This window comes from Chelon labrosus (genome assembly GCF_963514085.1).
Source record: "Chelon labrosus genome assembly, chromosome: 12".
NCBI lineage: Eukaryota > Metazoa > Chordata > Actinopteri > Mugiliformes > Mugilidae > Chelon > Chelon labrosus.
This window is the reverse complement of record NC_140345.1, coordinates 21,621,938-21,647,033: the sequence shown is the minus strand read 5'-3', so window position 1 is coordinate 21,647,033 and position 25,096 is coordinate 21,621,938. Positions and strand designations below refer to the sequence as shown.

Below are 25,096 nucleotides of genomic sequence, written 5' to 3'. Positions count from 1 at the left end.
TCATCTCAGGAGACCAGGAACTGCCTAACACTTTCATATTAGCTTCCACATTTAGCAAGTTTAGTTCTGACAGAGTTGTTAGATTTACAGTAGATGTGTATTAAGAGCTGACAAATGTTACAGCATTGTTTTAGTTTTTTGACTAATGCTTTGACGTAGGCTAGCTGGATTTTCTCTGTTTTAGGTTAAACTATGTGTTCATATTTCAGATTAAAGAAATTAAAAATTTCACTCTAGCTGTAACTTTAGACTAACATAGCTTGATCCAAATTAAGAACATTAGGACTGGTCATAACCAACACCAGTTTAGTAAAACTTTTTTAGACGAAGAAGGCTTGTATGCACAGCATCACATTCATTCATTCATCTTCTGTAACTGTTTGTTCCTGTGAAGGGTTGCGGGGTCTACTGGAGCCTATCCCAGCTGTCATTGGGCGAGAGGCGGGGTACACCCTGGACGGGTCGCCAGTCGATCGCAGGGCTAACACAGAGAGGCAGACAACCATTTACACTCACATGCACACCTACGGCCAATTTAGAATCACCAGTTTGTCTTTGGTCAGTGGGAGGAAGCTGGAGTACCCGGACTGAACCCACGCAGACACAGGGAGAACATGCAAACTCCACACAGAAAGGCCCAGTCGGCCCATGGAGTCGAACCCGGGACCTTCTCACTGTGAGGCATCAGTGCCACCACGCCACTGTGCACAGCATCACACTGAACCTCAAAATAACGGGCCCATTTCTGGCCTTTAACTAAATTGTGTTTGCTATAAAACTGTAACTTTCAGTTTTCAGTTTAACCTCTTTTAATTTTAGGAATGACTGATCCTCATTAGCAAGAAACAACACGTCTCAAGTACAGTTTAACATTGCACTGGTGAATTCTTGATGCTCAGTACCTGGTTTATTTTGTAGTATCACACTGCCCTCTGTAGGGTTGGACTCTAACTACACCCTCAGCACAGAGATGTGTTTTCAAAGTGCTCACAGACCATTTCAGCAAAAAGAGAATCTCTTTTCTTTTTTTTTTCTCAAGCAGCTTCTTAGCAACATTTTCCTCAGCTGAGCTTTATTCAGTGTCAACTGCAAACGGCTTGGTGCAGTATAACTTCTGCAGTGAATTCTGTGACAGGCACAGATGTTGCACTCTGTGTGTATAGACGCAGGCAGTATGTGAATCACAAGGGGAATATGTCTAGAAAACACATACACAGTCGCACACCTCCAACCTGGCAGAGTGTTTGTGCTTGTAAACACTTGAATAATTGAGCCAGATTCAAACACATCGTCTCTCTGAAAGGAGCGGTGGAGGAGGAGGAGGAGGAGGAAGAGAGGGAAGGAGAGCAGATGGCCCAGTGCAGATAGACTCAGAGACTGGGAGCGAGGAGTGTTCTCTGAAGGACAAGGTCTCGCATTGTTGTGGCTGCGAGGGCCGCTCTGTCACACGGCGTACCAGGGGTCCCCAAAGAGCCGGGGTCTTATGGTGTCAGTGTCCCCGCAGTCCTCTTCCCCCAGCCCTGGCCTATTGTGATTCCTGTTTTTTAATTTCTCAAACGCAATCAAGTGTGACACAAACTGTTTACCTAGCGTGTCTGCCACAACCAGGAAGAGAAAAGGAGGGGAGAGAAAAAACAGACACAAGCCAGGATCTCGGCACAAAATAATCCTCCATAATACCAGAGAGTTTAAAGAGGCTTTGCCAACACCTCCCCGAACCCCCTCCACCCCCTCCACCGCTCTTTGCTCTTATGAAAAAAGGAGGGGGGGAGATAAAGGGGAAAAAAAGCGAAGAAAGAACACATCAGAAGAAAGCTGTTAAATTCGCCCCTCAGTCTCATTTGGGATTGCTAATTATTGTTTTTAGAGCACAACAATTGGGGTATTAGGGCATAAGCGGCTGGAGATAACATCCAGAGGAAGGCGAGGGGAGGGAAAGGGGAGAGAGAAAGAACAGGAGCACGGGGGAGACAGATAATGGGTCGACAGAAGGGGAGCTATGATAGGGTCTGGTCCGTGGCGGTGTCTCTGTCTCCGTGCTACAACACACCATAAAATCAGGAGACTGACTGACTCACTCTGTCTCCAAGGATCTTGAAAAGTGAAGCAAAAACTTGACAAGGAAAAGTTTCTAATGTTCGACAATTAATGAATCTACTCGAGAACTTAGACGGTGAAGGTGAACAAAAGTTATCAGATTTCAAATAAACGTCCAGCTAAGAATGTTAATCTAAGTACGGGACTCAGGTTACGAAATGTAAAGAAAAATAAAAAAAGTTTAAGCAGTTTTGCAGCATATTTTAACTATGAGTCAAGTGTGAAAAGGTTTGTTCTGAGTCATTGATCTACAATTGTTCTCAGCTATGGCATTTAACCTCTAAGACTTATCCCTGGGCTCATACACTTGACCATTTAAGCTGTTATACATGTAGCTTTAGCACCTTTTAATCTCGCTGTTTTGGCCTGCAACTTTGCTGTTTTGATTCTATAGCAGCAGAAGGCATAAATAAATTGTCAGTTAAATAAAAACTGCTGGGTAGGCAGCACTTACTGAGTGTTTAACAGATAAACAGGCTGATATTTCTCTTAGAGGAGATAAGTAGTCATCAGAAACACTACTCAGTACAAAAGCAATGAAAACCACCACAGTATCAAAACTGAGGCAATAAGTTATAAAAGTAAACAACAGGCTGAACCATCCAACCCACACTCTAAGTAGCTATGTTCATATTTTTAGTCGTAAATTGTCTTGTATTTATATAGCACTTATCTATCCATTGGTATTCAGTGCTTTACAATAACTGACAGATCTACCCATTCGTTCACACAAGCGAGGGAACGACTTAAAGTTCATTGTCTAGCTCAAGGGATTTGGCATGTGATCCATGTACAGGGGATCAAAACCCCTAACCCTTTGCCTTGTAGTGATATGGAATCTGGTTTTGAATTTGCATTGGGAGTTATTCCTCATAAGAGGAGCTTGTTGGGCAAATACTGTTTTTTTTTTTCTAAAGACTGTGATGGAGCATAGCAAATGGAGTAATAAGACCGAGATGTGCAAATAAGATGTACAAATGAGCCACTACACAAGGAGGATTTTGAAGTCAGCTCTGGCTTTAATTATTAGCTAATAGAAAGACATCAGTAATAGTTGATGTGAAAAGGGAAATTGCGTGACATCCTCGACATGGCAAGGGTCAAAGGCATGTTTGTGTATCATCTGCGTAGCGGTGATTAAAGTATGTTGTATTGTTTTAGACCAACTGACAGAAAGTACACACAGAATTAAAGTGGTCCGAGTACTGGTCCTTGTGGAACACCATATCTGATATTAGAGCAGGAGGCTATGGTATGATTTTTGTGTTTGTGTTTTGTCACTCAGACATGATTTCTGGATGTTTATTTAAGAGTTATTGACTCCTCAGATGTGATCCTGTTAAGACGAGTAAGTTATAAACACGACTGTTTTTGTAATCAAATTACACACGCAAAATATTAGAAAGAATGAGGGTACTAAAAAGCAGGTGATGGCTGGAGAGAAGAACACACACACATGCACATGTGCACACACACACACACACACACAAATTGGCTTTTATCCTGTGATTGAACAGGCCAGCCAAAGTCATCTGGAAGCCTCCACATGCCAATGAATAAATAAAGCTGTAATTAGCAAAGAAAACAGCGCCACCTGTTGGTGTCCCACCCCATGAACCCAAACCATTATATGGAGCTGTGGGAAACACCTGAGCCTGTGTGTTACAAAGTTGGCATACGGCACACGGGGCATGTGGGTGTCTGAGAGGAAGTTTTTCATGTGGGCCACCCGTGTAACCATGTGTGTTGCAGGGCTTCCATTTGTAAAGCGGCTTACTGGGCATATGTGTTGGTATTGTGAGAGTGTGCATGTGTTTGAGTGTTGACTTGTGTACATGTGTGTATGTGAGGGGGTCCGACTGCATGTCCTGGGGCCCACCTGGCAGCGTTGTGTAGATTCAGGGGCCTGAGCAGCTGGCCTGGGGGCTGGTGAGGGTGTTCAGTGCAAGGGAGGTTTGAGAGGGGTGCGGGGGGTCTTCCATGGCCACTGTCCCACCAGACCCAGGCAGTGGGAGGCAGATGGACAGGGCAGAGCAACTGCCAGAGGGCCAGAGGGGCCACAGGGCCGAGGGAGAGGGCCAGCCAAGCCAAATGAGCTCACACACAGAAAAAAAAGAAGAAAAAAATACACAAACAGAGATTAAATACATATAAAACTTCATGATTTAATTGGCTGGCCATGCTTTATAGATATATATTATGCTGATGCTGCTTTTAGAGCAAAGCAGCACTAAATTAATTTTGCAGGTAGTGGACAAATTTAATTTTTGAATGTTATCGCAATGCATCCTAAAGGGAAACCTTTCTATAATTACCTTTCTTTCAGGTGTTGAATTTGCTAACTGTACTGTATATTTTAGACGTAGCTCTTGTTCTTTTTAATCTTAGGAACTAAAACCAAGATCTAACACATTAACAGGTAAGCTTTAAAGGATGAATGACATGAAAGCATAACAATTAACCGTAGTCTGAGACTCGAATACTGTGTATGTATTTATGCTTGACACACACTGACGCTCATAAAATCCATCCTCATTGTCAAGTCTCTCTTAAATCTTCAAAACACGCAGAAGACAAAGACCATATGGACGACTGTTTTAAACACTTTGAAATGAGTACGTTTGCATGTCTGGGATTGACACAGAGTTGATTGTGAACATGTACTATAGGGTGGTGGTGGTGGTGGTGGTGGTGGTGTGGGAGGTAGCCACCGGCTCCAGTAGTCCAGACAGCCACAGATGCTCCACTGTTTGTGTGTTGACTCTCTGTAATTTGTTTGCTCTAATTTGTTTTGCCGTGCCAAGGGAGTTCCGATTTTAATTTTGCTCCGTGTGTGTTTACCCCTCTTTGTGGATCGCTGATCTGTTAAGCATAGAGAGAGGGAGACAGTCAGTGTGGAGGGTGGGCTGTTCACAGAGCCAAATTAAAAAAGGAGCAGTGCAGATTGTTTTAAGCTCTGGCAGCCCCTTCAGGCCCAAAGGCCTCGCTCGCAGCCTGCACCTGCTCCGTCCCCCGGGAGCCTGGTTCCTGATCCGTGGCCCTTGCTTCTCCTCTCCCCGGGCCTCTAGCCCAACCGCCTCATCCCCTCCTCTTCTCTTCTCTCCTCACCTCTCCGACTTCTTTCTCTCTGTTCGGTCTATTCCATCCTCTCCTCTCCTGTCTATTCCCTCAAAAAACTCCTGATGCTCCTTTCCTCTCTCTCCCCTTCCCCAGTGACTTTCTGCTATCCCTTCACTCCTCTGTCCTGGCCTCTTCACCTCATCTCTCCTCTCCACCACCTGCTCCTCTCCTCCTCTTCCTCATCCCTCCTTCTTCTTTTTGCTCCTGGTTACTTCCCCCTTTGCCCTGGCTCAACTTTCTCTTTTCACTGAATGACTTTTTTTTATTTTTTTATTTTTTGAAATCTCACCCTCCCTCACAAGTTTCTTCTCCCCACTTCTGTGCCTCGCCTCTCTCCTCCTGTCTCGCCTCCAACGGCTGGCTGACTCTTAATCAGCCCCCCTCCACACCTGAATGATTGCAACTTGTTAGTCTGATTGAAAACACACAAGCGCACACACACACACACACTCACACACACACATAAAACACAGTCAGAGATATGACAATACAACACACTAAAATACAGTGTGCGGCTCAATAAAGAAGTGTCACGCCATCAACACCTTCTTATTAACCCAAGACACACGATGAGAATGCCGATTAAACTCACAACGAGAGAGTGTTCAAAATTGTCACAGCTATTCTTTATTGAAATCATTCAGTCGCTCCAGTTTTTTATGACTGCACGGCCGTAGGTAGTTTCATCAGTCAGTCGGTTCTACGTACAGTGTGGTACACTTTGTCACACATACATACAATATTTACATTACACCAGCAGTAATGCTATGACATGATTCCAACAACAAGACATCTAGTTTTAATATGGCTTAATTAAAGCAGTCCAACTTTACTGTATATGACGCCCAGACTGGATGCAAAAAGAACACCACTAAGGCCAAGGCGGGTCAGGTCAGGATGCAAACCACAGGACAGCATGAAAGAAGAGGGTTGTTTCTACTGAGTCTCAGTGTCTGGATTATACTCTGGCCTTCGGTTACTAACTATCAATATATGTCAGTGCCGATAGCTTTGGTTTTTTAATGGTCAAGTTCTGAGATTTTCACTTTTAAGCACAAGTGAATGAAACAATTTAAAGCTGCATTAATTGTTTTTTTTTTTACCACTTGGGGGCACTAGAACAATTATAAACATAACACTGCCGTATTGTCTCCTCATGTTGAAATGGTGAGCATGTTAGCAAACACTTGCTTACCAAGCAGATACAGAGTAATGTCATTTAATCATTTGAACTATCTAGCTCATTAGTTGCAAGATGCTTATCTGTGTTCACTGGCTAGTGTCAAACTTTATCCGTGCGTCATTTGCTCCTGAGCATTTAGTGCAGAGAAGTGTTTTAGTTTTCTTTTGCTGGAAAATCCACAAAAACTGCTTCTGAAAATGACACTGAGAGGAGTGAGACTCAACCAAAACAGTAAGGCCGTGTATAATTAAAACAAAACAATGAGATTAAAGACGTCCAAACTCTCAGATATGAGGGAAACTGCGATTTCTCTGAGCTTCCATGACAAGAGAAATACCTTTCACAAAACTCAAAGGTTGACCCACTGGGTGTTTGTGACATTAAATTAATTTCATGACAACATGTGTTGAGTACAGATTCATATGAAAGATTCACATGTTAGTTGATGGTTGACTGTGACCCTTTCTGAACTGCTTTTATTGGAGCTATTCTATTTTCTACTGATGAAACAGGCACTATGCTGTTAACTATGCGTTCCCTGGATTTTTCAGACTAGCAGGAATTGGACGGAAAAGAAATGTTGCTTTTGAATTTTATGAGAGCACCACATATATGAAGAGAGGCAGAAATGTTAGAGACAGAAATGGACACAGAGCTGGAGAAATAAAAACAAAACTACCTGCATGACTTGATACAAGTGAGAAAATGCAATTTGGGGCGAACCGACCCTCTGCCTTAAGTTACACCTACTCTATGTGAACCATGATCTTTTTGTTTGTTTGTTTTTACAGCCATCACATTTCCACTAAGCTTAACGTGACGGACAAAAGTGAACATTTCCCCACATGATTTGGTCCATGTTTGTTTACTCCAGTTTTTTGTCTGTACCGGTACTCAGTTCAGTTTTATTTGGTATTCTGACTCAGCCTGCAAAGACTTTTTCATCAACGAGTTCACTGAGGACATTCACACCCAGTAACATTCACATAACACGCAGCTAGCATAAGCAGCTCAGTCCCCTCGCAGCAAAATCAATATCAGAACACTCAGCATCCTGCGTTACGTCTGTTTCCCATTCATATGGCCTACTCGGTGCCTTCGCAGCAGACTTCTCCCACTGAAATAAGGTGAAAGAAAATTTCCACTAGTGCAAAATAACATCTCTCTTTGAGAGCAATAAAAAACAATAAGTTTAACAAAAAATATATATTTGACACTTAAATTCACACAGAAAGAATAATAACAAAGTGGCACTGACAATGAATTATATCACCTGTTGCAGAGCAGTTTCACGCATTTTTTTTAATATTCCGAGCACTAAGGCTGATTTGCTGCTGCGCTCATTTGCAGTATGCAAGTACGCATTAACTTGCACAGCACACCTACACACACTGACAGGTCGCCTAAGTATGGGAACTGCTGTAATGAAGCTTAGGAATGATGAGTAGCAATAATTTGTTGTGTTATATTATCTGCAGGTGCTCCGGCTGGAATGACCTTGATGTTACAGAATGGAGAAGCCAGGGTTGACTGCTAACTCCCTCTAGTGGTCATAATGTTGAACTGCAACACCAATAACACCAAAAAAAATATGCTGGAATTAATTACTAACAACTATAAACTCAACACTAACAAAGTGCAAAATAAATATGATAACAGGTAAATGAAACAGGCACATGTCTGCTCATCTGTCGTTCTGATTTCCATTCAACGGGCCAACAAGTGGATTTACGGTTGTAGCATTTTTCGATATAGATTTCTCTCACGTAGTTTCAGAAAGGAAATGACATGAGGATCAGTCTGGGGCATGGACTCAATGTCATCTGCGTTTACTCTTCAGAACACGGATGGTTAATGGCAGAGACACAGCAGCTGTTCCTTTTTTTCGCCACATGATTTTCCTCCACCTGTTTGAAGGGGTTTGTGCGTTATGAAACATGGCAGAGTGGTGATTAGTTGCATCATTTCATAGCAAGTGACGTGCCACCTGTCTCGTCTGCGACACCCTTCTGTCGTTGCAGCACTTTTCATGAGATGGTTCCTTTGCGTTAACCTTTCACACCAGATACTGTATCTTAGGATGAGACAAATAAGGCAAAGAGGAACTGCCGCGGGGACAGTTCTGACATTACAGGAGGGGACACACCGTACAGTAGCATGTTTATTGTTAAGAGGTTCACTTTGCATCCTCTGCATACGAACACCCAGTCTGTCCATGAGGGAGTTGTAACATGCTGGGTATTGCAGGTGGAGGAGCTGGAGTAGTTTCTTCAGCTGTGCGAGCTGTTGTCTGGACAGGCTGTTCCATCCAGATTTAATAAGCAAAACCAAACAGCAGCCTGTAGCGCTGACTGATCCAGCCTCCTGTCAGTGTCAATCCGTCGGCCATTTGCAGGTCAGACTTCCAGGTCTGGCATTATCTCCTCTTTCAGCTGAATGTCATTGTCGGACCCCGTGCCCACGTCCGAGTCAAAGAGCGAGTGGTCGGAGTCGGGGGAGTGCGAGTGTCCCGCTGAGTGGCTGCTGCCGTCGCTGTCATCCAGAGTGTCAGTCCTGGAGAAGAGGCCAAAGTCCAGCTGGCCTGTAGGAGAGCCCCCGCTGCTGCTCTCACTGTCTCCTTCATAATAAAGATCCTCCACCTCCACAAACCACTCGGGCCAGAACCTCCTCCGCATCCGCTCGCAGAACATGGCCAGGTTGATCAGCTCTCCTGTGTAAACATCAGGGCTTTTACAGATACAGATACACAGAGTGGGAGGTATCACATGTGCTTCCTGGCACTGTGAGTCTGATATAGTCAAGGGGAAGACAGCAGGGGATAGCTCATGCGACAGTTTTGTTTGTCTCTGCTAGAACTTTGATCATGCATTATGTAATAAATCACAGCATTTGTGACATTACAAGCTCTGATGTTGCTCTCTGAAAAGATAAGAGACAAAGTGTCCCTGGATCTAACAACGCCATGCAAGATGTTAAAGCAGCAATCAAAGCCTGGCAGCAAAAACGCACTGCAGTAGGATATCACTGCCATCTAGTGGCTGAACTAAAAACAAAATATGTATAGGACAAAGCAGCAGGTAAAACAGCAAGTACAGGGTATTAGTTAAGATAAAGGAACATCGGAAGTATTTGGAGTAAATCGTGTCTGAGTACTGAACTAATCCACTGACCTTTAATGAGCTGCTCTGGGCGTGTTCCAGGTAAAGTCCACATAGCCTGAGCGAGGTGTCCAAACACTGTAGCATCTAATGTTGACATCTTAGAGCCCATGAAGTACTTCTTATCTCCTGCAGGACACGGGACAAAGAGCAAATGTGAAGTGCTGATGCAGAGATGAACAAATCTGTTAATGTTGGTTAGCTTAAAAGACTTCCCAACCTTTCCTCTTTGACGGCGATGAATTCAAGCGCTCCTTTATCAACACTACAAGTTGTTCTTTGTTGCTTTGGTAATTATTAATTATTTCAACTGCTTACCATTAATTATCCCTTTGGGGATATTTAAACCATGTATTGTATCAATTACTTTAAGAAAACCATTTCAAATTCTGTGGTGGCGTGCTAATTAGTGGTCTACTGCTGTTAGCTTAACTAGCTGTTAGCTTACTAGTTAGGATCAGACCACTGTATATTATTGTATTTGGATAGTTAGTTTCCCACTAAACACAAATCTGAAGAATTCTCATGAAAGTGTAAAAATATACTTTAGAAAATTAGAGAAATTATTTAACAATCTTTCCATATAGCCTCAATGTCAGTCGCTGAAATCCATCATGGTTGGGAATCACTGTGCTGTTGCACGTATCCCCAAAACTGAGATCTAGCTTGGATTTAGTTGTTGCTGTTTTAGTGGCAAAATACTACAGTGACTATGAAATAATTGCTATAACATATTTGTGTGCTTCACTGCACCTTCCTAAGCTCGGTAGTAAATTAACTTGAAGCTGGGACAAGCTGCATTTCTGCCAGCAATAACAACAACAGATTCTGCCACTTGTGTCTAAAAGACGTTAAAGGAAAACCCATTTAGTTGTACTGATGCTTTCATTCTGGGAATGACTTCCCCTTTTACAACAAGTGGCCGTTCGTTGAAATGGCACAAACCGATCAATGCAAAGCATATTTGTTCCCTCTATCTGACCGTTTGTTTCCATCTGAACACTGATGTATTCCTGGCTCTTTTCAATGCTTGCTGCCTGCACCTCAATCACATTCAGAAGCAAAAAAAGGAGGAAGTGATGATTTTATGTTGAAATAATGTCATACAGACAAATTAATCTCTGATCTACTCTCAGTGAGGTACACAAACCATTTATATAAAATAAATAGGCAGGTTGCATTAGTCCTAATTCTCCCAAAGACCCAATGGGTGTCAATAATTTGGCTCAATACAGACATCATACATTTCTGCTTCTCTCACTAAGGTAAACATGAACACTTCTAGTGTATGACTGAAACTTTTATTTCTGTCACTGATATTAAGATTTCATTTAGTGTTTTAAGGAAACAAAAAAATTATCATTCTACTAATATGTTGTAGGAAATTAGAGTAACTTCATTATCCCCAATGAAAGGCTATCAGTTTTTACGGCAAAAGTAGGGCAGTTCTTTAGGAGTTTTGATGAGGTGAATGATAGTTGTAAAGGAAAAGGCATTGAAACATGCAGTGATCTTCCTACCCAGCAGAGTGGCCAGCGTCCTCATGTCCTTCTCCATCAGCGTGTAGACCTCCTCCTTGGAGAAGCGCCCGATGCCGTGGCCGTACATCTCCCTGCGCACTATGCTGCCGTTCAGGTGGCTCAGCAGCCACTTCAGCGTGTCGCTCAGAGGCCCGCTCATCGCTAGCAGCTTCTGAGTTTCCTCCAGGTTGTCTACCCACTGGCAGTAGGCTATCGTCCTGAGGAAATACAGAACGCAGACAACTTCATGTTAAGAATACGTTAGTTGGACCAGGAGGGGCTCTGGCACCAAGCTATTTTTTCTATCTAACTATAAATGTGTTCCAGCAACACACCTGGAGTCTTTCAGGATTCTCACCCTTCTTCTTAGGAAGAAGTAAGAGATTGCTGTTGGAGTTTCTTAGGTTAAGATTAAAAACAAAGAATTCACAACAGCAAGTGCACTACAGACATATGAAACATGGCTGTCTGCTGTCCATGGTGCTGATTCTAGAGCGCAAGAGGACCTCACATCTAGGGACTCAGCATAGCGGAGAGAAGGGTCAATCAATATTTTTGGATCCTGAAATCTCATATGTGCTGCACACTGGTCCTGTCCACAAACATTTATTTGACTTTTACATATGCAAACAGACAGACATTCCTCATGTCAGCTGTTCCAAGCTTGAAAAGCAGTGACGCGTGTAGACTTGTGCAAGCAACAAGACAGTTTAACAAAAGGTTCAGCCCCTGCATGGAGTCATGTCTACTGACAAATGACCTCATACTAATCAATAAAAGTGCACCACACTGACCATCCATCAGCTACACGGCCCCTTTTCTCTCTGCCAGGACTCATCACACATTAAGCCCCTCAAACTGTCAGCTTCTTGTTATGTACAGGAGGAAGGGCTTGGAGTCCGTCCCTGCATCTACTGCACAGATAGACTAGAGGAAAGAGGTAGCCTTATGACAGATTAAGTGCTACAGAGTTTGATTAAAAACCTTTGAACAGAAGCGTCTGCTCATAGCAGCACTGTTTAAATTGAGTCATTCATAGCAAGAAAACAAGTTTGGGAGACATATACAACATATGCATCCCCTCTTGCTTGGAGCAAATTAAAAAGGAAAACTATGCAGGTTCTTGAGACGCCCTGACATCAAGCAGCAGTCAGACTTATCCTCCACGACTGTGTGCAAACACACTCAGAGCCCAAAATAAATTCCTCTTACTCTATTGTTATCTGCATAGTAACAAGATTAAGCTGCCAGGTCTTTACACACTTGTACTTTTGTCACAGCAGAATGAGCTTCTACCTCTTAGCTCATGTAAATGCCTGGAAGTCTGGTGTCATATTTCTGCGGGTAACCAATGACTCATAATAGGACAAAGAAGTAAAGAAGGCTTATCCTCTCCAGTCTTCACGATCATTGTATATGACTGGTCGTTCATTAGGAATTGAATTAAAGCATCTGGTCTGCATCTGGGAGCGGTGACTATCCACTGGCCACACGCTACTTCCTGTCATATTATCTGATATCTGATATCCAAAGAGGATGCACAGTCCTTTCTTTCCAGATCCTAGAAAAATCTCTGTCTTACAGAGCCGATAGCTAAAGAGGAATTCTTCACTGAGCACGGTTCAGTGTTGTGTAAGGGAACCAAGATTAAACTTGTGGATATCAAATATTTAATTTCATCTCTGGGATTGGGCGTCTGAGAGCCTGTGCTTTATAAAAGAAATAGCAGGAGAACAGAGACGGAGTTTTTATAAAAAATAGGTGCAATTTGTTGGATTTAGCCACATGTCTGCTCGATGTTTACTTGAGAGTCAACACAAAACAAAAAAAATAAATAAATACTGCATGTCCAATAGGTTTCATGCTTTGATTATGAAAACCACTCATTTAGTAAACAGTAGTGGTTTGTTGGGGAACGGGAAAACCCACAACAACTTCTAAGTCTAAGTGAAAGCATTTTAAATTTAATTTAAGGGTAAAAACGTAACGAACCACTAACTGATGACAGCTGTGTGGTTATTCTAGTGCTTACAGGAAAAATAGTTCACCAATCAAAGCAAATGTGACAATTGGTGGTATTTTTGAATTTAAAGGAGCATTAAACGATTTTCCAGCCAACAGGGGGCAGCACAGCAAGCTTTAACCACAACATTTGCACATTATCATCTTATAATGCTGTCAGACAGTTTTTAAACAGGGTTAGCTTTCATTTGAAGTTGCATTTGTGTCCAAAATTGGCTCTCTTTGAGCTCTATTTTGCCCTCCATAACTCCTGTGTTTAAAATCTGTCTGTTCAGCTGCTAAATACCAGTTGCTAACTTTATCTGTGTGCTTGGTGCCGGTCTGTGCAGTTGAGATTTAATTTATTTTTTAAACTTATTTTTGTCCGAAGCAGCTAGAAAAATATTCCTTCCTAGGTAATGCAATCTCTGTGAGCTCTATGAGCAGCACGAGTCTAATGTTAACATAAAATATTGATTGGTGCAGCTTTAAGAGGAAATACTGATTGCATAATTGACTTTGAAGGCGTATTTCTTTGTTGACCATCTTTAAAAACTACATATTTAAGGACATGCTGAGACAGAAATCGCTTAGAATAGCTGCCGAGTCGGTTGGCAGCTCTTAGGTTTCCTGTTGTAATTTTTAAAACCAAATCAATCAGGAGAGTGAGTCTCCGTGTCTACGATCTGGCTGCATCTCATGTGTCTCACTGCACAAAGAGCAACAAGCTGCCACCCTGCCCTGCCCTGACATAAATAATTCAAATCGATAGGTCTATATGTGGGTCTGAAGAGGGTGCAGGGTGGATGGAGCTGTAGATAAAGAGGAGAAGGAGGGGAAAAGGGAGAATGTGCGTTACACAAATGACCTCTGCTACTTTAGAGAAATCTCAAGGAATTCCCTGTTTACAATACACAAATAGTACATGAAACAAAGAAGGCCACACGAGACACATCCTCATTGACTGTCTTTCCTTTTTAGGTTTCTATGTGAGGACTAAGATCCAAGAGTTTAGTTCAAAGTGTGTCCCGATGTTATTAAGTAGAGGACAACAGGCCACATCACACCAGATCAAATGGGGTTAGATCAGTGTGTGTGGGGGGGTGGGTGTGGGGGGGGTAGTGAGAAGATGGATGGAGCTTTTAGGTAATGGAAAACACTCTCAGTCTCTATGGGTGTGGGAGGAGTGGTGAAAACAATTTCCTAGCAGCAGCAGTAGCAGTGTTTTTCTTGCCTAGAGTGCCTAGAGTACTGGAGTGACTCACCATCCTGCAAAGGACGGCAGATAACACAGCAGCGATGGTACAGATAGTGAGAGTCTGGGCTGAGAGGTTGAATATATAGTTCTTATTTATATGAAATAAATAGGATTTAAGACTCTCTCAAAGAACCTTCTTATATGAACGGTTGAAATCAATGGAATAGTATTGTTTTTTCAAAGATCAGTGCAGCTGGTTCCTGGTGTGGTTTAACAATGAGGTATTAAAGTGTGAAATCAAGCCAGTAGATGCATAATTTTAGTCTTCCAGTTCAACAGTTGCATCAAATTATTCAAAAGGAACGCCATATTCTGTCTTTAAAATGGTCTTGGAGTTATTTGTTATCATTTAAAAGCAGCTGCAATCACACAGCTTTAACTTGTGCATTACTGCGGATGAGTTTATGTGCGACTCTTTTACCAGTAGAGGTGTTCCTCGACCATTTTGGTGACGGCTCGGGACACGGCTATCTCCTGCGGGGTGAGGTTCTTATTGAGGTTCACCCCCAGCTTCTCCTCCAGGAAGTCCACGATGAACTCCGACCCGGACGCCTGCACGTGGTTGTACTCGATCCAGGGCATCTTCCCCTGCGGTGACAGCCGCCCATCAAAGTAGTTCTGCAGAGAGACATACGTTGAAAGTATTTATGACATCATTAAGACCATTTACGTCATAATGGATGTTCTAGTCTACCAGTACACAATCACTATGTACTGAGCCCTTTAACAACATAGGAAAAAGTGAAATCTTTTGTCTAACTTAACCGTCTCTGAAATATCGAATAACCGCCATTAAAATAACTTTTGTGTTTGGAAAACATCGGCCTACATAATCTAGTAAAAATATTTAAATATGTTGTGTCTCTAAAAAAGGGTCTATTACAAACCTCTTTATAATAGAATAAACAAAAGCTAACTAAAATGGAGATCATGCTTGATGTGACGTTCAACAGCCACAAACAGCAATGAAGCGGACTGTCAGCATTAACTAACTGGAACATTAAACCAGATCTTATTACTCAGGGAGGGAGGTGCTAGAAATTCTGCAAAGCTTCATTATTACTTCATTATTGACAAACAGTCTACCCACATTTGGTGCTCGCTGGTGGGCACTAATTTCAATCTAACCTAATTTTATCTGGTAAACAGTTAAGTAAAACCTGTCGTCATCACCTGGTAGGGAAGGTCCACCATGCGCAGGTAGGTCTCTATTTTGAGGCAGAAAGGTGAGAGGCTGGGCACACCGTTCTTTGGCCTGGAGAACTGATGAAGGATTATGGCGTCTTTAGAGTCCAACTCCTGCTCCTTCCTACACAGAGAGCACAGAGACAAACAGAACCTCCTGTAAATACACAGCATTGCGTTGTGATGTAAACATATTCAAAGGTCATCTTAACCACTATCAACCATATATCATCATATATTTAGATGGAAAATGAACTGGAAGCCAGACCAGCTTGCCTGACCATTATACTCTGGCAAATATCAGCTGAGCAATCAAATTTCAGTGGGTTTTATGTGGGGAAATATGAGTAACAGCGACGTTGTCCTACACGTCATTTGTGCACCACGGAGTGAATTTGTTTACAACAAAATATCTGTCATTGGAGAAGCATCTATCGCTGCTCTGCTTGATTGGAGGACTACGCAGTTCCATGGAGAGGACTCATATTCTGATAAGAGTTAACACATAGCTACTCCAGGGTATTTATCAGCAGTCCCAGCTAATAAAAGGGGCTTATGTAAAATGACGACGTGTGATTATTATTTTATTTTGAACAGTTATTTGAGCAACGCTTAACTCCAGCACATACAGTACGAGGTTCCAATTTGCTAAAATAAATGTTCTCACTCTGCATTGTTTCCACTGTTAACTGCAGTAAATGGCTGAGAGTGCAGAGAGGAAGATGAGCTTTCATGTCTATTACCCTGCCAGCAGCAACAAGAGTAAACAGTACAAACAGTACATGCATTCATTCTATTTTAAAAGACAGCAGTAGTATCTTTTACTGAAAATGTTAAATTGTAAATCACGTCCTGTTTTCTAGGTCAGTCATTGCTGTGAGATAAACACCAAACATAGGTCAGTGACTGAACAGAAAACAGGACTTGCTGTTCGGCTTCACGTCTCTAACAAACCTTCCTGGGAGGAATAGGTCACACAGATAGTTTAGTGTAGCAAGGTGACACAGCAGTGAGTCCCTGAGCAGTTTTTATTTTATTTATTTTTTTAAAAACTACAACCTACCATGGACATCGTTTTATTTGCAACGACACGTCTGGCTCATTAACTCTCAAAGAACGGGCTTGTGCAGACACACATTTTGTTGTCCTTGTTGAAATCTACACAGCAAAGACATCTGATCTGACCCTGAGCTGTGATAGTCAGCGAACATTTTAGCCCTCGTCTAACTAATTTGTTTCTTAATGTAAATGTTCGGTGCTGCCCAAGTTCGGCCCAAGTTGAGGTAACCAAAACAACTCAAGAACCCAAGGGAATTATTATCTGAATATATACTATTATTCTAACAATAGCAGGTTTTAGGATGTTTGGATCCTTTGATTTCAAAACGAGAAAATATGTGTGGAAAACATTGTTGCTACAGCTCCAGTGAATCAGCTGTGGGTTATGTAAAACTTCTGTTAGAATTTAAATTACTGACTAAATGAGTCATGACAATGCTCCAGATTTGAGCAAACAAAGGTGGATGCCATCCCACTGTGCTGCCTGAAAACACCCTTGAGCGCACTTAGTGTATGAAAGGAGCTTTCAGTGTGGGCCTGTATAACCATCACCAGGCCAAACGTGTACTCGATGAGTAGAGCTTGGATGACATCTGATACGACATCTATAATTAAAGCTTTCAACTGAAGCAAGAAAACGAGTAAACTTAAAATGTCGAGAAGGTTATAAAATGCACTGACTGATGGAGTTCACTCTACTGTTCTTCACATCTCATCACGTGTTCATTTGTGCATTTATTTCCACTTCTCTAACCCTTGAACTCTCTAAACTCTGCATGCTCAATAGAATCGAGGAGGAATACAGTTTTGATCTCTGTCATCATTTCCCAGGCAAACACTCAGACCCCGTCTGGTCGTTTAGCATCTCTTTTATCACTGTCCATGCTCTTTAGATTTGAATAAGTTAGAGTAATTGAACAGCGGTCGGGCGACATCTTCTCTACTTATTATTGAAGATTATTTGATGAATAGTAAGTAAGTAGCCACGCTGTTAAACCCTCAGTGTTTAAATGTAATTTAATACTAAATCCACTTTTGGAGATTGTGAGTCAGTCAGGATGGGTTTTGTAGAAGCCTTTGTTTAGGGATCGATTCAGTAGATCGTTTCAGACCGCAGGCTCTCCTTTAAAAGCTCATAAATAATAATTAACATCGCCACTTCAACTTTGTATTACACAAAAGGTATCATTATTTTTGTTTATTTGGCGTAACTGCAACATATCATTTTAAATGTCTGCTTTTTGTCTTCTTCGTCACATTTGTAAGAATAGTAATTTAAAGTAGCAATGCTGAAAATTTTCCGTGTGGATGTTACTCAGACATGTAGTACGCACCTAGACCAGACCAGACACCCCCACCCCATAATATCGACACTCCTTGATGGCAGCAGCCATCCCCAGCAGGATGCAGCCTGACACAGGCGCACACAAAAATGCTTTAGGAACAACTCAAAAAAAACATGAAGAACAGCACAAGGTGTTGACCTGACCTCCAAATTCACTAGATCCCAAACTGATCAAGTATCTGTGGGATGTTCAACAGAGGCCCCTCCCCTCATCCCAAAGGACCCAAAGGCCCCCCACTAACAACATTCTGTTGCCAGACACCACAGGACACCCTCAGTCCATTCTCAGATGATCTCTGTTTAGGAGGTACAATGGAGACCTACGCAAGGGAACGTGGTTTTAATGTTGCCGGTGATTGCTGTATATACATTACAGTATTTTCATTATTTTGATCTGGGTGTCTGTGGAAAAAAATAATGATCTATAGGCAGATATGAGGCCATAAATGCAGAATCCTAAATCATAATAAGATGCAAAATGAACATTTCCTACTCCTACGGCTTCACATTTAAAAGACTTAGCCGCTAGAACATGAGCCGACCTCTGTTTGTCAGAGGTCACTCGTACTGCTATTGAAAACATACATCCGGAAAAACAGACAACGCTCATTTTTAGCATATTTCAGTGTAATGGAACGAGAAGCAGCCACAGTGAGATTGAGTGTCAGATGAAGAGCTGCACATCCCCAAACTTCTCAGCCAGGTAACAAACTCTTTTACAGTTTACAAAAACAATAATATCGATAATATCAACAGATGACATGCTTTTATAAATAATATTACTGTATCTTGCATATTATTGGCAGTTTAGCCTACATTTTATTGTATGGGGCCTGGTGAGGGACTTTGATAATGGATAAGGAGGTGGTGGCCCACATAAAGTCAAGAACCACTGTTTTGTGGTGTCAGCTGTGTAACTGAACTTTGACCTCTTTCCAAGAAAGTGGGCGGGGCTTACACATGCCTGTAAGTTCTTTTCTGACCTTGAGCTTAGAAGCCCTCTGGAAGAATCAAGAATGTTCCGATAGAGTAACTGTGACATCACTTCATGTCAACGGAATGTTGTGGTAGTAAACCGGCTTACACTTGCTCATTTTAGATATGTGACTGCAAATACGTCAAAGAGCTGAACCTGGAGCTGAAAGAGGCAAGTAAACACCTGGGCAACAATGACAAAAAAATCGCCGGTCTCAATCCGACAAAGGTAACGGCAAAACAGAAGCTTTAAGAGATATCTGCAGTGTTTGTACTGCCGGCCTGCGCACAAAGTCTTCATGGAGTGAAGACAAAGCACAATCTGTTCGTGTTATTGTTTTTACTGTTCATGTTTTTACCGTTTGTGTAATTATTTTTACTTTTCATTTTACTTCTGTTACTTATCATTACTTTTTTAAATTACGTTACTGTTTTACTGATCATGTTAATGCTTTTATTTTCATGTTACTTCCTTACTGATCATATTATTGTTTTTCACGTTACTTGTTTACTGATCATGTTATTGCATTTACTGACTATGTTAATGTTTTTACTTTTTTTTTACTTTCCATGTTACTTTTGTTAAGTTTCCTTCTCTTTTTTTTTACTTTTCATGTTACTCTTTTTTTACTGATTCTGTTATTGTTTTACTGGTTATGTTACTGTTTTTAAGTTTCCTTTTACTTGTTTTTACTTTTTACTAATTTTACTGTTAATTATATTGTTTTTAGTTTTCATGTCACTGATTTTTACTTTTCATGTTAGTGTTAACACTTTCCATGTTAGTTTTGTTAAGTTTCCTTTTACTTTTTTTTTTAACTTTTCATGTCACTGTTTTTACTTTTCACGTTATGTTTATCGATTATGTTACTGTTTTACTTTTTTTCATTTCTACTTCAACGCTACTGTTCCGGATACTCCAGCTGCTGTTTTTAAGTTTCCTTTTACTTTTCATGTTATGTTTTCATGTTTCATGTTTTTTGTACTTGTTTTACTTTTTATGTTACTGTTTTTACTTTCCATGTTAGTTTAGTTAAGTTTCCTTTACCTTTTTTTATTTTTCATTTTACTTTTTTCACTGATTATGTTACTGTTTTTACTTTTCATTTTATGTTTTTTTACTTTCCATGTCACCGATTGTACATTTCCTTTTACTTGTTTTTTACTTTCCATGTTAGTTTAGTTAAGTTTCCTTTACCTTTTTTATTTTTCATTTTACTTTTTTCACTGATGATGTTACTGTTTTTACTTTACATGTTAGTTTTGTTAAGTTTCCTTTACCTTTTTTTTTTTTTTTTTTTTTTACTTTTCATGTCACTGTTTTTACTTTTCATCTTATGTTTATCGATTATGTTACTGTTTTACTTTTTTAATTTTTACTTCAATGTTATTGTTGTTACTGGTCCTGATACTCCAGCTGCTGTTTTTAAGTTTGCTTTTACTTTTTGTTTTACTTTTCATGTTACATTTTCATGTTTCATGTTTTTTGTACTTGTTTTACTTTTTATGTTACTGTTTTTACTTTCCATGCCAGTTTAGTTAAGTTTCCTTTATCTTTTTTTTTATTTTTCATTTTACTTTTTCACTGATTATGTTACTGTTTTTACTTTTCATTTTATGTTTTTTTACTTCCCATGTCACCGATTGTACATTTCCTTTCACTTGTTTTTTTACTTTCCATGTTAGTTTAGTTAAGTTTCCTTTACCTTTTTTATTTTTCATTTTACTTTTTTCACTGATGATGTTACTGTTTTTACTTTATATGTTAGTTTTGTTAAGTTTCCTTTACCTTTTTTTTTTTTTTTTTTTTTACTTTTCATGTCACTGTTTTTACTTTTCATCTTATGTTTATCGATTATGTTACTGTTTTACTTTTTTAATTTTTACTTCAATGTTATTGTTGTTACTGGTCCTGGTACTCCAGCTGCTGTTTTTAAGTTTCCTTTTACTTTTTGTTTTACTTTTCATGTTACATTTTCATGTTTCATGTTTTTTGTACTTGTTTTACTTTTTATGTTACTGTTTTTACTTTCCATGCCAGTTTAGTTAAGTTTCCTTTACCTTTTTTTTTATTTTTCATTTTACTTTTTCACTGATTATGTTACTGTTTTTACTTTTCATTTTATGTTTTTTTACTTCCCATGTCACCGATTGTACATTTCCTTTCACTTGTTTTTTTACTTTCCATGTTAGTTTAGTTAAGTTTCCTTTACCTTTTTTATTTTTCATTTTACTTTTTTCACTGATGATGTTACTGTTTTTACTTTACATGTTAGTTTTGTTAAGTTTCCTTTACCTTTTTTTTTTTTTTTAACTTTTCATGTTACTGTTTTTTTACTTTTCATCTTATGTTTATTGATTATGTTACTGTTTTACTTTTTTCATTTTTACTTCAACGTTACTGTTGTTACTGTTCCTGGTACTCCAGCTGCTGTTTTTAAGTTTCCTTTTATTTATTTATTTTTTACTTTTCATGTTATGTTTTCATGTTTCATGTTTTTTGTACTTGTTTCACTTTTTATGTTACTGTTTTTACGTTTCATGTTAGTTTCGTTAAGTTTCCTTTACCTTTTTTTTATTTTTCATTTTACTTTTTTCACTGATTATGTTACTGTTTTTACTTTTCATTTTATGTTTTTTACTTTCTATGTCACCGATTGTACATTTCCTTTTACTTGTTTTTTACTTTCCATGTTAGTTTAGTTAAGTGTCCTTTACCTTTTTTATTTTTCATTTTACTTTTTTCACTGATGATGTTACTGTTTTTACTTTACATGTTAGTTTTGTTAAGTTTCCTTTACCTTTTTTTTTTTTTTTTTTTTTACTTTTCATGTCACTGTTTTTACTTTTCATCTTATGTTTATCGATTATGTTACTGTTTTACTTTTTTCATTTTTACTTCAATGTTATTGTTGTTACTGTTCCTGGTACTCCAGCTGCTGTTTTTAAGTTTCCTTTTACTTTTTTTTTACTTTTCATGTTACATTTTCATGTTTCATGTTTTTTGTACTTGTTTTACTTTTTATGTTACTGTTTTTACTTTCCATGTTAGTTTAGTTAAGTTTCCTTTACCTTTTTTTATTTTTCATTTTACTTTTTTCACTGATTATGTTACTGTTTTTACTTTACATGTTAGTTTTGTTAAGTTTCCTTTACCTTTTTTTACCTTTCATTTTTACTTTTTTCACTGATTAGGTTACTGTTTTTACATGTCATTTTAAATTTTTTACTTTTGATGTTAATGTTATTACTTTGCATGTTACTGTTTTTACGTTTCCTTTTACTTGTTTTTTACTTTTCATGTTACTGTTTTTACTTTCCATGTTAGTTTTATTAAGTTTCCTTCACCTTTGTTTTTACTTTTCATTTTACTTTTTTCACTGATTATATTAATGTTTTTACTTTTCATTTTATGTTTCTTACTTTCCATGGTACTGTTTTTACATTTCCTTTTACTTGTTTTTTACTTTTCATGTTACTGTTTTTACTTTCCATGTTAGTTTTATTAAGTTTCCTTTACCTTTTGTTTTACTTTTCATTTTACTTTTTTCACTGATAATGTTACTGTTTTTACTTTTCATTTTATGGTTTTTACTTTCCATGTTACTGTTTGTACGTTTCCTTTTACTTGTTTTTTACTTTTCATGTTACTGTTTTTACTTTCCATGTGAGTTTTATTAAGTTTCCTTTACCTTCTGTTTTACTTTTCATTTTACTTTTTTCACTGATTATGTTACTGTTTTTACTTTCCATGTTACTTTTGTTAAGTTTCCTTCTCTTTTTTTTACTTTTCATGTTACTCTTGTTTACTGATTCTGCTATTGTTTTACTGGTAATGTTACTGTTTTACTGATTATGTTACTGTTTTTACATGTCATTTTATATTTTTTTACTTTTTCATGTTACTGTTTTTACTTTCCATGTTAGTTTTGTTAAGTTTCCTTTACCTTTTTTTTATTTTTCATTTTACGTTTTTCACTGATTATGTTACCGTTTTTACTTTCCATGTTAGTTTTGTTAAGTTTCCTTTACCTTTTTTTTTACTTTTCATGTCACTGTTTTTACTTTTCATGTTATGTTTACTGATTATGTTACTGTTTTTACATGTCATTTTATATTTTTTTACTTTTCATGTTAATGTTATTACTTTCCATGTTACTGTTTTTGCGCTTCCTTTTACTTGTTTTTTACTTTTCATGTTACTGTTTTTACTTTCCATGTTAGTTTTGTTAAGTTTCCTTTACCTTATTTTTTTTTACTTTTCATTTTACTTTTTTCACTGATTATGTAACTGTTTTTACTGCTCATGTTACTGTTTTTACTTTTTGTGCTGCCATCAAGGAGTGTCATTGCTATGAGGTGGGTGTCTAAATAACATCCATATGAATGCCAGGTCCCAAAGTTTCTTAGCAGAACATTGCATTGTCACAATTTGGTCAATGTTTTACTTCTGCGGTGTACATCATATGTCTGAGAGTCTGTGTTTGTTTTGTGGTAACCATGTTGCTGCACCTTTTGAATACACAGGGATATCCCAACCAATTCGATACTAATCATTCAATGCAGAGTATCGGCTGATCTTAAACAACTGTGTCAAACTTAATGTAGAGGGTAGCTCGTACCTTGGCTCCATTAGCTCCAACAAACGGTTAAAAACTGTTCTCTAATACAGAAATGGACTGGTCATCCAACGCCATATTCTCAGTAACGTTTAGTGTTTGTTGTTGTTTTGGTGCAGCCTTTGTCTGAGTGTACTCAATGTATTCGGTTTTGGGATTTTCATTTTATAGGTGGTGAATTAAGTTGGTAGTATAAAATGCAGATCTCCAACTACCACTTCGCCAAGCATCCACATTTCACAATTTACAAATTGCTGTCTTACTTATCTTATTTTCCAGAGTGGAGTACTTCCACACAGTTGACATGTTTAATTGTGTGGTTCTTCTAGGATTGTGCAGCTTTGATATTAACCAACCGCCATTAAAACTTGGCTGAAGCCCGATCCGATAATTTTAAAAATGCCTGTATCGACCTGATACTGATCAGTACATCTCTACTTACACACATATAGCCTAAGTCTATAGCTTCTATCAGTGTTGTATTATGTTATGTTCCCTATTCAAATGTGGTGCTCTACCACATCCTCTCCGAACATTAAGGATCCCTCATAAAGGAGACAGGGCAAATATAAGCTGGCCACAATGGCAGAGCTGCTGCCAGTGCCAGGAGCACATCACATGGCACGAACAGATGATGCTGGCAGCCATAGTAGGCTGCACGTGATTCAGCAGCAGCGTTTCTGCACGAAATGCAAGGTTACCCAGCTTATAGCGAGGGGGGGGGGGGAGGGGGAGTGAAAGCAGAAACTACCAGGCCACTGTAACAGGATGTACTTACTGCCCGGCCAAGCCCAAAAATAATCCCTCCATTGACAGGCACGCATTATTTGCTCTGACAATAGCCCCCACGCTAATCACTTCACCAGAACAGGGACCTGAACGCATCATTTATCCGCCCTCGTTGCAAGTAGCTGCAAATGAATGCGCGTTTTTTTTTTCTAGTGCATCAACACAGATGCTGTTTACATCACGGCAGGGTTCATTAAAGGTCGCACTGACTCCGCAGTGCCCGAGGAGCGCTTCGTTTAGACACGCTCAGGTGGCGACGGAGCTGGCACATGAGCGGACGCGTGACTCGTTCATTCATTTATTTATTTATTTTCTCTCCACCAAGTGTCCTTGGAAGGAGGAAAACAGGGTCTGAAACCTCAGCAGACACCGCGAGATCTTCAGAGAAATCACAACCTATAGACACTATCCTGATGTCATTATAATTTACCACAGCCCTCTGCACTGGCAGCCACTGTAAACCGGTGTGATTATAATTTACAGCTCTGGAGGCTGAATAAAAAGAACCTGGCAAACTGTGAGCTCCTACCTGATGGCAAGCAGCTCATGCAGTAGGTAGGCTGCAGCAGCCAGCAGGGCCCCCCCGGTGATGTACAGGGTCTTCTTCCACCAGGAGTCCGAGCCCAGGACAGACATGATGCCCCCGTAGTCCTGCAAAGGAAAGGTGATGATATAGCCATACAAAGACTGCTGCTGCTCGGAGACGCACAGCCCGAGCGGCAGGCTGTGATTCCGCCCGAGATCAACCACGCACGGCCGGGAAGAGGCGAAGCCAGCAGCCCAGTAC

General features: G+C 39.6%; 1 protein-coding gene across 1 annotated transcript; it reads right to left on the bottom strand.

Moving 5' to 3' along the window:
• Positions 1 to 6,709: 6,709 nt before the first annotated feature.
• faxcb (failed axon connections homolog, metaxin like GST domain containing b) lies at positions 6,710 to 24,960 on the bottom strand. Its single transcript, XM_084556219.1, has 6 exons — positions 24,839 to 24,960; positions 15,511 to 15,646; positions 14,759 to 14,955; positions 11,079 to 11,296; positions 9,571 to 9,687; positions 6,710 to 9,110 (listed from the first exon to the last, which is right to left on the bottom strand). The coding sequence occupies exons 1-6, from the start codon at positions 24,943 to 24,945 to the stop codon at positions 8,797 to 8,799; spliced, it is 1,089 nt and encodes a 362-aa protein (XP_084412345.1). The 5' UTR covers positions 24,946 to 24,960; the 3' UTR covers positions 6,710 to 8,796.
• Positions 24,961 to 25,096: the final 136 nt, after the last annotated feature.